The sequence below is a fragment of the Rhamphochromis sp. 'chilingali' genome (genome assembly GCF_963969265.1).
Source record: "Rhamphochromis sp. 'chilingali' genome assembly, chromosome: 6".
Classification (NCBI taxonomy): Eukaryota; Metazoa; Chordata; class Actinopteri; order Cichliformes; family Cichlidae; genus Rhamphochromis; species Rhamphochromis sp. 'chilingali'.
The window spans coordinates 42080175-42095231 of NC_137933.1; the positions used below are offsets into that span (position 1 = coordinate 42080175).

The window sequence follows — 15057 nt, forward strand, 5'->3', positions numbered from 1 at the left end:
AAGTGAGGGAGAAAACAAAAACATGTCCGCCAGAGACACCAGACAGAGATCAGGTAAAGATAAACGGAGAACAGGAGCAGGCTTCAGGTTCCAGACTGAACAGGATCCAGAAAGTCCTGCTCTGCTCACGACGCGGCCTCTGACAGGGTCGAAGAAAAGCGCAATTCAAGCCTCGCCCAGAATAAACCAACAGAGCCCGGCGGGCACCACGCCACGCGTAGGCGGGCTCGCCTCCACAGATTTAAAGCTGGATCAGGGAAACCCTTCAGCAGCCATGTTCACGTCTTCAGACTAGATCGCCACGCGTCCCCGTGAGGCTGACATAACGCACACCTGTCAAACTGATGATCTAACTCCTGATTGGAGGAACAGATTCTTGGCACGTTTACACAAAGCATTTTTATTCCAGTCAGGCTTTGAGTCCATGCGTCCAGGTAAACACGGATTGTGTCATAAGTCCCGCCCCTTTTGAAGCGCAGCAGATTTTCATTGATCATTTATCACCGAGCAGAGCCGGGAGAGCACAGAGGACTCTGACTGCTCAGGACGTCTTTCTTAAATTCTGACTCCTGCAGTCGTTAGTTAGTTTGACCAACAGTCCCGCCTCTTGTTGCCAAGTAACCTTTTAAGGTGTTTACTACCTTTGTCATTTAAAAGTACGAACGCAGCTTTATACTCTTGGCGAGGCGACGGGCAGTTCCAGCGATCGTCATGCGGAACGTGAGCTAAATGCACCATAATGTGGAGTCTCAACGAGCTGGATGCGGCTCAAAGGGAGCACACCGAGTGGACGTGTTTCACGGAGCGTGGCGGTGAGACGTGGACACCCTCCCACTGTGACTGCACCAAGCTTCGTCACTTTCAGGTCGACAGGGACGTGAACGGAGGGAAGCGGCGTAATCCCCGACACGTTACTGAGAAGCGACGCGTCTGCGGCCGGGATGCGTCCGTATTGGTCGCTGATTGATTTCCTCATTGTAGCCGTTTGAATCAACGCTGTGAGGATTCCTCCACCAGCTGACGCAGAGCTCATCCTCCGACTGCAGCTGTGGTGGATGGATGTGGTCTATTAATCAATTCTGCCTTCATCACTTACTGGACAGACAGAAAATCATGACCACACCTGCACTCGTCTTATATTTATTATTATTAACAACAACAACAATGGATTGCATTTATATAGCGCTTTTCAGGGCCCTCAAAGCGCTTTACAATTCCACTCTCACATTCACACACTGGTGGAGGCAGCTACAGTTGTAGCCACAGCTGCCCTGGGGCAGACTGACAGAGGCGAGGCTGCCATATCGCGCCATCGGCCCCTCTGGCCAACACCAGTAGGCGGTAGGGAAGTGTGTTGCCCGAGGACACAACGACTGAGACTGTCCGAGCCGGGGATCGAACCAGCAACCTTCCGATTACAGGACGAACACCCAACTCTTTGAGCCCCTCAAGCTCCTTTTTTTATTCCTGTCTTGCTTTGCTGGGATGATGAGCTGTGGCCGATATTTGGATCACATTCATTTCATTCCTCATTAACTGGAGAACTTCCTTTGGACACGTATACGATGAACCCTCATCTTCTACACATATTTCATAAACAGACAAAATTCACCTAATGCTCAACATTTCCCGTTAGTTGACCTCAAACAACAAAACAACAGGGTTGGAACCAGCTCGACCAGGTGCTGGTGAGCACGTGAACCATGATTATGGGATCATTTCAGGACAGGTTGAAGGTAGAGGTTTGCAGCTCGATGCTCACCGAGCACTAAAATCAAAGAGAATGCAAACGTCACAGCTCAGTAAGTCGTTTGCTTTTTGGAGTCCGAGTCTCATCAGCAGAAGAAACTCTTTCCTGTTTCAAAAACGAGCTCAGGCCTCACTTTCACTGAGCAGAGCAGAGCCGCCTTCTCCTCTCTACACAATTGTTTAGAGAAAAAAAACATTATTCTAATAGCAGATTGGAGGCTTTTATAAAATATGTAATTTCAGCCAGTCCTGCTGAGACATTCCACTTCCTGTTGGTCCCATTGTGCAGACACTGCAGGAGCTCTGCCAGGAAAAACACTTCGTGGGACAGATAAAATGTTAGCTGCGGAGCACTGACTCAACCGTACTTCATAATAAATAAATGATCCAGTCGGACTTCCTTCCAAAGATCAAAGTTTGCTTAAACAGATTCTTCCTGTTTGAAGCTCTGAAACGAGCAGATTTGGACTCTGTGAGCAGATCAGCCAGACTTCATCGGTCTGCAGGTTACCGTTGAACGCGGGGAGCGTGTCTGACTCTACATTCAGCTTAACTTTATTTATACAGCATCAAAGCACGACAACAGTCACGTTAAGGTGCTTTACATTGCAGGTAACTACAGTAATATCACTAAGTGATGCAGGCTGTGTCAGTATCACTGGAGCTGAACCAGATGCGTTACATAAATGAAGCCTGGAGCTGGACTCGGAGGCGACACCTACATGATCACAAACACAGCCGACTCTGAGCTCTTAACTGCAGCAGCTCCTCCAGGCTGACCTGGAGGAATATGGAAATGACCGACGGTTATTCATTTACATTTTAATTTGTATTTATGAGGCGATATCGTTGATGTTATCACTGGTGACCGGTCTGTGGGTTAAAGTGCTCTCGCTGGAACTCTCGCTCGTTTACACAAACAGGCCTTCACAGCAGCTGCAGAGCCACGATCACGGCTTCTCCTCTTGCATACTTGCTCCACGTTGTTGCAAAGAATAACATCTTCATTATTTTAGCTGCATAATTCAACAACACCCAAATATGCACTGCAGGAATCACATGTGGTGAAATGTGCTGGGAGACTCCTGACAGGCTAGAAAGGCTCAGGTTTGCAGGCGCACGATGATGTGCAGCTCGCTTACTCCAGCGCCGAGTTACACCACCCAGACTCCACCCACCTGTAGCTGGTGGTCAGACATGAACACCGACTGCTCCGGGCTGTTCCAGTATCAGTGAACAAGCTGAGTGGTCTACACGCCTCCATCCCACTGTGGGAAGACCCACTGTGGCGAGGTCTTTATGGACAGCACTTATCAACATTTGTTTGGTTCTTTATTCGTTTCCTTAAACTTGTGCACAAACGGATTCGCCATCAGCGCTGAAGGACAATAAAAGGCAGCGACTGGCGAACCGTTACTGGTTTGGTGCTCTGGCCAGTTGGCCTGCTGGGATTACGAAATGGCTCGCCTGTGTTTGACTAATCCCATCACAGTTTGATCAAACCCAGAGTGACTCACAGCTGCTGCCGGAGGATCCTGATGCTCTTTGTTGTCCAAAAACAATTAAAGGCGTTAATGACGACGGTTTCGTCTCACAGGAAATCAGCTGGGACTCGAGCTCGTCGGTGAAGACGACTCCAGTTTGAGAAACCCGGCGGGCAGACATCCCGTTTGAGCGACAGCTTGGTGACAGTGGGAAGAAACCTGCAGCAGAACCAGGCTCAGGGAGGGGCGGGGCTCATTCACCTCGAAGTAGTGGGAAGTTAATCTTAGGACCCGCCCACTTTGCTTCCATTTTTTTTCACCCGCAGTTGTCTGACATCATCGACTTTCTCTGGTCACTTCCTGTGTTGACGCAGCTTTATGATAATGCCCCCAAACCTCGGTTCAGTCAACCAAGCACACCTGGCACACAGGTACACCTTAGACCTCTGAAGATCTGATCTATATCAGACATGATGCCATGTTACCTAGCAACCAGCTACCAATGGACTAAAATGACCTGGCTTTAGATTTTATGAACCTATAACACTTTATAAAAGCTTTGTTTTCATTTCATGTCATTAACATTTAATGAAACCTTCGTCATCATCATCATCATCATGCACATGTGTGATGGCAACAGACTCCCACACCAGCTCCAGCCACACGGTTCCAGTTTATTACACTGTGTAAAAGCAGATGTGAGCAGATGTGCCAGACTGCTGTGACCCATCACCAGACACAAAGGAAGCGCGGCAGGTATCGGGATATTTAAGAAGCCGGGTGTGGTCTGTGGCGTCATGGTGGGTGCTCTCCTATTTCAGGGGAATGCCGGGACCTGACGGGTCGCCGGAAGAGGACGGGTCAGCGGGACAAGAAGAAGAAGTCTTGTCACTAAAAGCATCCACGTGCGTTTTGTACCACGCCGCCACTTCAGGATAACTGGAATCTGCATCCATCATAGCTGCTGCTCAGCTCGTAGTTCACAGGCAGAGAAAACACGGCTGCTCCGCCCAAGTCCTCGCACTTCAGCTCGAGTTTCCCTCCCACCGCTGTCTATTTCTGCCCGCCGCACAAGCGCGAGGCAGAATGTCGGGCATGCTGGGGGTGGGTTGGAGGAAGGGTGGGGGTCGGGATATGCGGCTCCTTTCCAAACCACCCCCACCCCCACATCCTGTTTGACGCAGCAAGTCACGGCGTTACTTTGGTTTGACTGTTTTTATTGTTTTCATTTCGTTTCAGCGATGATCCAGATGTTCTCCGGTCGGTTTATTTCACACGTTTGTTCGTCCCCGCCTTAAAACCAGTAACTGAGGATTAAAAAAGGAGTCACGATTAAACCCAGAGTTTAACTGTTTAACCCTGAAGAACCGTTTAAAGTTCGATTAATGGAGAAACAATCTTTACTTTTAAAGACTACGTTTAGTCAAAGGGGAGAAAAGTGAAACTGGGACATCTTACGAGCTCAAACACCTTCAAACTCAAAGCCCAGTTGGCTTCTTTCCCACGCTCTTCGTGCTACCGTGACCCGGCTGCCTGAGCACTGCACACACAAACTCAGACGTCTTTGATTTCTCTCGCTTTTTTAACCAAAATGGCGTCCTGCTCACTTCCAGCTGCTGCGAGGTCAGCTGCACTAACAGAGTGTCCGAGAACCTGAGGGAAGATCAAGCGCTTCATTTGGAAGTTGCTCAGCGCTAATGAGCAGGTATCTGTGCTAACTCAGCACGCCGCCCTGTCATCCAAACGAGGTCGCTTCTGGCGCCTGAAAACATGGCGGCAAACAGAACGCTAAGGCCGAGTCCAGAAACGCCCGCCGGGCTGTCTCTTCAGTCCAGCTTCACGCGCTCGTATTTTCCTATCAGTCGGTCCCACATTCCTCTGCTCCGGCTACACTTTTCCTCAGAAGGTCAAAGTTCAGGGTGCGCCGCTACGATGGAGTGGTATGCCTCAGTGCTGCGCACACACTTTGTACGAGCAGCTGCGGCACACGGTGAAAGTAAGAAGGTTTGGTAACGTGTGTGTGTCCTTAAACGCGGCGCTCTGACCATCTGCTGCACGCCTCCTCGCTCCCCGTGGACTGTAGCGCACGTCGCGGCGCTCACGCGTGTGTGGTACTCGTTGGTGAGCTACTCTCTGATATTTCTGGGCAGCATTTGGCCGTTTCCCACGTGGAGACCTAAAAATGCAACCTCCCGCTAAACGAGCCGCGAGCACGCGAGCAGAGACACCCGACCGACCAAACTGACTGTTCACGAGAAACATAACGAGAAACCAGCAGCTGCTGTGACGCTCACAGACCAAAAGGGATAAAAGACTCATTCAAGCACAAAGAGAAACAGGGTTTCTGGAGCAGGCAGGAAAAAACAGAATCATGATTCAGGTTTGATCGTTTCTACCTGAAAGTCTGAAGGTGTGAGAATCATTAACACAGCTGCTCGCCAGCCGCCGGGTTTGAAAGAGGGCGTGGCAGACCAAATAAAATGTGACTATGAAGATAAGAGCTGCAGCAGGCTGCCCAGCTGATCAGAACGAGTCAAACTGATTTGCGCTCAGCATGAGAACGTTTATTTCATGCGCACAAACAAAAGGAAGCGGCCGGGTCGGCTTCGGACCATCACGCCGCTGCGCAGGCTGTGGGGTCGAGCTGATCCTTGACTTTTTCCTTTCTCAGAGCTCTCGCTGTCTCTCCTTGACAGCGAGAGCTCTGAGCCACACTGACAGAAAGAGGCTGCAGCCAACAACTCTGATGAAAAGGCAGCAGGAGGGTTTTACAGGTGAGCTGCTGGAACAGAAACGGCGTTCTTCTTCTCCCCGGCGCACAGCTGACTGCTCGGCTGTGGCTCTGCGAGTCGGGCCTTTCAGTCAGAATCAGGGGCTATTGTGGGCCGGGCTCCAGACAGGATGACCCTGCATCATTCATCGACACCCCCACCACCACCACCATCATCATCACCTGTGTTTTTACTCATTTCTTGCTAATTATATTCACAGCCCGTGGAAATCCCCTTTAAACACATCTGTTAGAGTTCAGCCGCTGCATGGCGCTTGATGATTAGAGGAGCTGATAAGATAATGAAGCAGCCGCACGCTTGGTTGAATATGTTCAGGCTTCTACTCGTCCACACATGGACTGTTTATCGGACAAAACAGGAAAGATGACATTTTCCAACATTTTCCTGGGGGAGACATTAAATCCAGAGACCCCGTCTGAGACTGTGTGTGTGTGTGTGTGTGTGCGTGTGTGTGTGCGTGTGTGTGTGCGTGTGTGTGTGTGTGTGTGTGTAAATGGCGTGCAAACACACACTGTCATGCTTCGAGGTGACGACTGCACACGGAGAACTTCGGGGTAAGCCCGTTGTTTCAGACGTTTCCATTGCAGGAGCACTTTAAAAGGCGCAGACTTCCTGTTAGCGCTGGAGCGTGGACACGCCAGATGTGTGAGAGCGGTGGAAGCTCACAGGCTGCTGAGCTGCAGCTGCTTCCTCAGCTCCACTAACACTGATCAGCACTTTCATGTAAAAGTTCACACATTTTTAACTCTGCAGCTTCCTGAGAAGCGCGTACAACACTTCCTGTGACTTCTATTAAAGCGGCTGAAATCGAGCGACACAGCAGACCCGAGCTAAACGTGGAGAATTATCCCAGCAGTGTGACACACAGCAGAGGCTTCAGTCACTTTATTCTTTTATTTATCAGACATTTATTAAAGTCTTGAAGCTCGTCAAAGGGCAACTAAGGGTCCCCTGAGCGCGGCGTTTTAGTGAGAACAAACATAAAACATGAGGTGGTGGGGGTCACGAGGAGATCATCAGCTGCATTGATTCCAGGACTCGACGCGACTTTTTTAAAACAATAAAATCTAATTTTTGCCTAAATATCTAAAAGGTTTTAGAAATTACAAACACTGTTACACTGTAACGGGATAAAAGGTTCCACACTTGCTCACATACGCGTTTGTTTACCGTAAACAGCTGATAAGAAAATAGCTGTGTAAACATGTGAAAATAAAACTGTTTCTATGACAACAGCTTATCCAACGACCTAACCGACGGTGATGATAAAGCCGCTGATTTCTAAGTAAGTTTATCATCATATAACAGCTGCAGGTCGGCCATCAAAGGAGTGTCAAACATAAGGTCCAGGGGCCAGAATTGGCCAGGCAAACACTCTAATTTGGCCCACTGGACAGCTGTGGTAAAAGTGAAGGAGGGTTAAAGTTTGGACTTTTAACTGTAGTTTTGTTAGTGTCACAGATTTTCCTGCCAATAAAGATTTAGAGCCTTCAGCGCTCGACCGATGACACAAAGAACCAACGACCATCGCGGGATTGAGGTTTTGTTAACCCGGCTCACACAAACAGAGCCTGGCTGTGCCGAACCCGCTTCAGAGGCTGGTGCTGTGTTTGGAGAGCGGCTACCTGCCTGCTGCTGCTCATGTGGTTTGACACTAAGAGCGCCTCGGTCAGCTTTAGGAGATGTTTGGGGGTAAAAGGCAACAACGCCGCTCGCTGACAAAGAGCGAGCTGGGAGTGGCCATCACTGATACCTGCGAGAAACGGCAGAAGCCGAGGAAGAGCCCCGCCTTCCTTATGATGCCAAAGGATGATGCTGGATTTATTTCTGATTTAAAAACTCGCTTCTTGCTCTGGAGACGCTCCCGGTGGGACGGCTCAGACTCCTCTGTGGTGGCGTGTGGACTCCGCCCATGAAATGGTGCAGAGCCTCTGTTTGCTATGGAGGGTTGCTTCACTTTCACTTTTAGTAAGGATGTAAAACAGGGATCGTCTGACTTTCTGTTCAGCTTTCCAGGACTGCAGCTCGGCGCTCCTGGACTTTCCACAGAGCAGAGAGAAGAAACCATGAGCAGCAGCAGGGGGAGGAGGAGGAGATGACAAACTGCCCACAAATGTTTCCACCATCCATTACCCAACAGGCTTTGACTCATCCAGTGGAAACCCCTCCACCCACCCATCCTACCCACACACGCACGCACGCACGCATACAGGAGGATGTAATCCACACAAAGCCGCACACCAAACACACCAAACTTCCAGCTCCGACTTTTCCTGCCACACAAACCGAGCAGTGAACATCGCCCGCGGTCACACACCTGATCTGTCCCCACCTGTGCACGTCGGCGCACAGCACCCACACTTTGCCTCGGAGGTACAATGTGGTTACGTAAGCAGAGCGCGCGCACGACTCCCGCGCTGACGGTGATTTCCCCACCGCGAGCCCCTGCTGCCGACAATGTGCGCGCGCGCGTCCCGGAGCAGGCCTCGCGGTAAATGGGTGGGGGACGTGACGATGTCCAGCAGCTAGGGGAGACACACAGACACACGCGAGCGCGCTCACCCAGAAGATGAAGTTGAAGAAGAAGAGCAGGTATTTGATGCATTTGGTGCAGCCTTCCACTCCCATGATGCTCCGGGACTCGGTCTGTTCGGCGCAGAGAGGCACAGCAAGAGGAGCAGCAGAAGGACGAAGCGACGGTTCAGGAGAGAGCTCAACACTGGAATGAAGCTCGCACACCGAGGCAACACCCAACCCCTCCCTCCTCCCTCCGCCTGGCAGCCAAACAGCGTCCAATCGGAGAGGAGCGAAGCGCGGGCGCAGCCAATCAGAGCGCAGGGTGGTGAGAGCGAGCCAAACTAACCCATTGTGTTAATGAGTCGCAATTTAGTTACATTTTATTTACAAACACAGAAACAGACGGTAAACACACCCTCCCGATTACGTCATCGCCGAAGGCTCTCTCTTTCTCACTCACTGGAAGGAGACGGGGGGGGGTCACAGGGGCTCTCCCGGGGAGAGGAGGGGGCTTTCAGAGGGACAGCAGGGGGGCGTTACGGCTGAAGATAACAGAACAAAAAGTAATCAAACGAAACTAAAGCATTTTTTAAACCACTCGATTATTTCTGCCTCGTTTATGTTTCGTCTCTTTCTCTTTATCCAAATTTATCTGGAAACACATTTAAAACAACAACACTGACCAAAGAGCTGCGCATGAATCACAGGGTTACACAATATAACACACACACATGCACACACACACACACACACACACATATAAGATAAGATAAGATAAGATAAGATAGAACTTTATTAATCCCTCGGGTGGGTTCCTCTGGGAAATTCGACTTCCAAAAAAAGCACAGCAACGACCAAAGTTACAGTTACAGAACTGTTATATATATACACACACACACACACACACACACACACACACACACACACACACACACACACACACACACACACACACACACACACACACATATATAAATACAGAGACAAATATAAATAAAATATACAAAGGGGATAAATAGAATAAATAGGAATAAAAATAAAAATACAAGTGAATTGCACATTTCAAGTATTGAGTCTATTGCACTGTTGACTATTTACAAAAAGTATTGCACAAGGTATTGCACAGTGAGGTGAAGAGGCACTACAGCTTAGTTGTTCCCCCCTCCTTTGTCCTCCTGTCTCCCCTCCCTCTCCCCTCCAGAGAGGAGTTAAACAGTCTGATGGCGTGTGGGACAAAGGAGTTTTTAAGTCTGTTAGTTCTTGTCTTGGGGAGAAGCAACCTGTCACTGAACAGACTCTTCTGGTTGTTTATGGCCGTGTGCAGAGGATGCCCAGCATTGTCCATAATGTCCATCAGTTTCTTTAATGTCCTTTTCTCTGCCACTGTCACCAGAGTGTCCAGCTTCATGCCGACCACAGAGCTAGCCCTCCTGATCAGTTTCTCCAGCCTGGATGAGTCCTTCTTTGCTGTGCTGCTCCCCCAGCACACCACAGCATAGAAAAGTACTCCAGCAACCACCGACTGGTAAAACATCCTCAGGAGCTTCCTGCATATATATATATATGTGTGTGTGTGTGTGTGTCTGTGTTTAAACCCTTTAATGTGGTTGGCTCCATGACCACATGTTAGCCTTTTTGGCCCAGAGTGAGAGTTTCAATATTCAGGCTGCTGTATTGTGTGTGTGTGTGTGTGTGTGTGTGTGTGTGTGTGTGTGTGTGTGTGTGTGCGAAGTAGCCGACTTTATTTACAATGATTACAGATGTTTTAAGGCTGTAAAACCCGTCACTACACACTTTAGACACTTTTCTCAGACAGGCATTAACATTTTCAGTTTTCTCTCTTGTTTATACGCTCAAAGTTCAAACCTTCGTAAAAAACAAACAAACAAGTCCAGCATTACAGGATGAAACCAAAGACACCCGCACGTGACGACGTCTCGTCAACATTGTTGTGCTTGTTGGGGAGAAGACTGACAAACGTACAGTCCAGCACTTATGAGTCACACTGTTAGGATGGAAGATTTATGTAAATGTGACGAGCTGAACGCACTCTGTGCTGTACAGGAGACACGTGCACGGGACTGATGGACAGTAGGGGTGCAACGATATTCGTATCGATATTGAACCGTTCGATACAGTGCTTTCGGTTCGGTACGCATATGTATCGAACAATACAACATTTGTAATTTATTTTATCAATTTTCCTTCTGACGATGCTGTCTGTGTTGAGCGCTCAGTGAATCTGCGTTCGACTACTCCGCCTAGGCTGCACTGTCGAGCGCAGATCCACTGAGCGCTCAACACAGACAGCATAGTCAGAAGGAAGAGCGCAGGGCAAGCTAGCGAGACAGAAGCTAAGCTCTCCTTGCAAGATGGACCTCCCCCACCCTCATTCAGATCTGGCGTTTGGAATTATTTTGGTTTTCATGTGACGTATGACCCTGAAGGTAAGCGAGTCATGGATTAAAGTAAAACAGTATGTTGGATGTGCCATGCAATGCTCAATTACATGGGTGGGAACTAGTGTGTTAGCGCAGTTAGCTCGTTAACGTGTTGGCCGTCTAGCCCCATGCACGGAGCGATCGGCGGTAGCTCGTTAACGGAGATTTGCCGTGTTGTGGCGTTAAGGTCATTTCAACGAGATTAACCTGAAAGCACTAGTGAGAACACAACGAATATGACTGCACATTTACGCCGACATCATCCTAGTGCAAAGACAAAAACAACAAGCATGCTACTAACTTTAGCCGAGTCATTTAGACAGCTGTTAGCACGTGATTCTCCTTATGCTGCTGAGAATATAGCCCAGAAGAAGCGGATAGTATAGCTTTTATTTTGGAAAGAGACATTTCTCTGTAATAAACTCTCTTTTCCAAAGATGAGTGATTCCTCAATCAGATACAGGGCTTGCAATATCGCTAGCCCGACGTCCCGGAGCTAGCGATTTTTTCAGTCGGGCTACCAAAATCTATCTCTGCCCTGCCCGTCGGGCTATTGTAGGAAAAATATATGTCAATGCTTTTGCATTCTTTCAGAAATGTAGCTGGGTAATTATGTCATTGGCATCGATGAGCCACTGTCAATATGTGACATATTGAAGTCGCGTTTGAATTTGCGCTTGTTTTTTTGCTTTCACTTTGCAATGACAGCACTGATCTGTGAGTGATGATAATTTGTGCACCAATTCCTCTGACATCGTCTTATTAATCGTTAGCTTACTATGCAAACATGACAAGTGAAATCTCCCGCAGCTTAAACATGTGAGAGGTTGATCGCGCAGAGAATCGCTGAGCTTATGTGAGTGAGTGTGTAAAAGCATTTCAGTTCTGCTGAGCCAAATAAGACAGGTCAGGGTGAAGAAGTGACAGCCAAAGAAAAGCTTACCACAAAACGGAGAAGTTATGACAAATCAGACTATGAGGCAAAAAGAAAGTGCAGCTTTATGGTTTCATGGACAAAAGAATTTCTGTGGCTGCAATATGACGAGCTAAATAACCAGGGCTGCACATAAGTGGTCCGCAGGTGCGCATTCGCTGTCAAAATAAAAAACGCGCACAAGGGTTAGGGTTAAATTTAAAAACTGTACTTTTGAGTTAAAATATGTATTTATAATTTTAATAAATGACAAATTAAAAAGGCATGAACATTTTTTTGTATTGAAAAAATATCGAACCGTGACACCAAAGTATCGAACCGAACCGAACCGTGAATTTTGTGTATCGTTGCACCCCTAATGGACAGTGGTCCACAGCCAATCAGGACGCAGAACACAATGCGCTGTATAAAAAAAGACAAAAGGGGGAAAAGTATGCAAAATTGCACAAAAAAATCAGCGAAACAGCGAGGCTGCGAAAGATGAACCGCGATATAGACCGCCAGGGCTGGACTGGGACAAAACATCGGCCCACCAGGTATTATAGGAAAAACCATAAAGCCTTTGATTGAGAACAAACGCTGTTGTCACAGTGATGGACGCTGTCTTGTTGGTATATATGCATCAGTCTAATAAACTTAAACCTGCACCATCCTCCCTATTCTGGTATTCTAAACAGTACCTGAAAGTAGACTGTTGGTCGAGTTAACCTCCTGAACTATCTACAACACATGGTGAAAACCTGACATTGAGACAGAGAAGACTAGAGGTGAGACATGATCATTACTGATGACAGATTTAGATATATTTGCATAAACCATTCATTTGCCACATCAATAAACAGCATGACAGGGCAAAATATTCTTTCTAACATGGCAACCTTTAAAAAGTGAAAAGTGACAGAAAGACAGGTGAGAAAGAATAAAACTGACTTTTTGATGGCATTTTACACACAGTACTGGTGCAGTATCTAGAAAATGTGGGAAATACTGGCATCATATACAGGGAGTGCAGAATTATTAGGCAAATGAGTATTTTGTCCACATCATCCTCTTCATGCATGTTGTCTTACTCCAAGCTGTATAGGCTCGAAAGCCTACTACCAATTAAGCATATTAGGTGATGTGCATCTCTGTAATGAGAAGGGGTGTGGTCTAATGACATCAACACCCTATATCAGGTGTGCATAATTATTAGGCAACTTCCTTTCCTTTGGCAAAATGGGTCAAAAGAAGGACTTGACAGGCTCAGAAAAGTCAAAAATAGTGAGATATCTTGCAGAGGGATGCAGCAGTCTCAAAATTGCAAAGCTTCTGAAGCGTGATCATCGAACAATCAAGCGTTTCATTCAAAATAGTCAACAGGGTCGCAAGAAGCGTGTGGAAAAACCAAGGCGCAAAATAACTGCCCATGAACTGAGAAAAGTCAAGCGTGCAGCTGCCAAGATGCCACTTGCCACCAGTTTGGCCATATTTCAGAGCTGCAACATCACTGGAGTGCCCAAAAGCACAAGGTGTGCAATACTCAGAGACATGGCCAAGGTAAGAAAGGCTGAAAGACGACCACCACTGAACAAGACACACAAGCTGAAACGTCAAGACTGGGCCAAGAAATATCTCAAGACTGGTTTTTCTAAGGTTTTATGGACTGATGAAATGAGAGTGAGTCTCGATGGGCCAGATGGATGGGCCCGTGGCTGGATTGGTAAAGGGCAGAGAGCTCCAGTCCCACTCTGACGCCAGCAAGGTGGAGGTGGAGTACTGGTTTGGGCTGGTATCATCAAAGATGAGCTTGTGGGGCCTTTTCGGGTTGAGGATGGAGTCAAGCTCAACTCCCAGTCCTACTGACAGTTTCTGGAAGACACCTTCTTCAAGCAGTGGTACAGGAAGAAGTCTGCATCCTTCAAGAAAAACATGATTTTCATGCAGGACAATGCTCCATCACACGCGTCCAAGTACTCCACAGCGTGGCTGGCAAGAAAGGGTATAAAAGAAGACAAACTGATGACATGGCCTCCTTGTTCACCTGATCTGAACCCCATTGAGAACCTGTGGTCCATCATCAAATGTGAGATTTACAAGGAGGGAAAACAGTACACCTCTCTGAACAGTGTCTGGGAGGCTGTGGCTGCTGCTGCACGCAATGTTGATGGTGAACAGATCAAAACACTGACAGGATCCATGGATGGCAGGCTTTTGAGTGTCCTTGCAAAGAAAGGTGGCTATATTGGTCGCTGATTTGTTTTTGTTTTGTTTTTGAATGTCAGAAATGTATATTTGTGAATGTGGAGATGTTATATTGGTGTCACTGGTAAAAATAAATAATTGAAATGGGTATATATTTGTTTTTTGTTAAGTTGCCTAATAATTATGCACAGTAATAGTCACCTGCACACACAGATATCCCCCTAAAATAGCTAAAACTAAAAACAAACTAAAAACTACTTCCACAAACATTCAGCTTTGATATTAATGAGTTTTTTGGGTTCATTGAGAACATGGTTGTTGTTCAATAATAAAATTATTCCTCAAAAATACAACTTGCCTAATAATTCTGCACTCCCTGTACAGTACTTACTTCTGAAGAAATTATGATGGGACCCTAAAAAAATTACAATAATGGATTTCTATACATCTCCCAGCATCTGGCCCATAAAAACAAAAAATCACCATTGGGCTTACCGACCAGTCCACCTACGGGGACCGCTGTGTGTGTATATATATAAATGTGTGTGTGTGTGATACAACCATGTTCCACAGTTGTCGTGGCTTCTGTCTGAGAAATCTCTTTACATTTGAAATGTTCATCCCTGATTTATTTTGTCTTTTCCTTCCTCTGTTTGTCTCCTTGTTTCTGGATTTTGGTTTTTTGCTTCGTCCTGTTGAATTTTTGCTGTCAGCCTAATGAAAGCTTATCTTTCTTACTTTATCTGGCTAGTGTCCTGTTGTGTCCTCTCGTCGTTCCCTACAGATACCGAGACCACGAAGTGCTTCAAAACAAGTAAAAGGATTTGGAGTCATTGACGTGACAGCGTGAGAGGTCTGACTCAGCCCTGAATCCAAGTTTTACGTACATTTTGAGGTGCGTCACAGCTGGATATGACGGCATGCATCAGTTTGTCTCTGATGACTGAAAAGCAGAT

General features: G+C 47.3%; 1 protein-coding gene across 1 annotated transcript in view; it reads right to left on the bottom strand.

The window, feature by feature from the left end:
• The window catches only part of LOC308398878 (CD81 antigen-like), a 28904-nt gene extending 20111 nt beyond the window's left edge, over positions 1-8793 (bottom strand). The window contains exon 1 of the mRNA XM_080885746.1: positions 8588-8793. Coding sequence (XP_080741872.1) covers positions 8588-8653 — 66 coding nt within the window. The 5' untranslated portion in view covers positions 8654-8793. The remainder of the gene's footprint in view (positions 1-8587) is intronic.
• Between the last annotated feature and the right edge of the window lie 6264 nt (positions 8794-15057).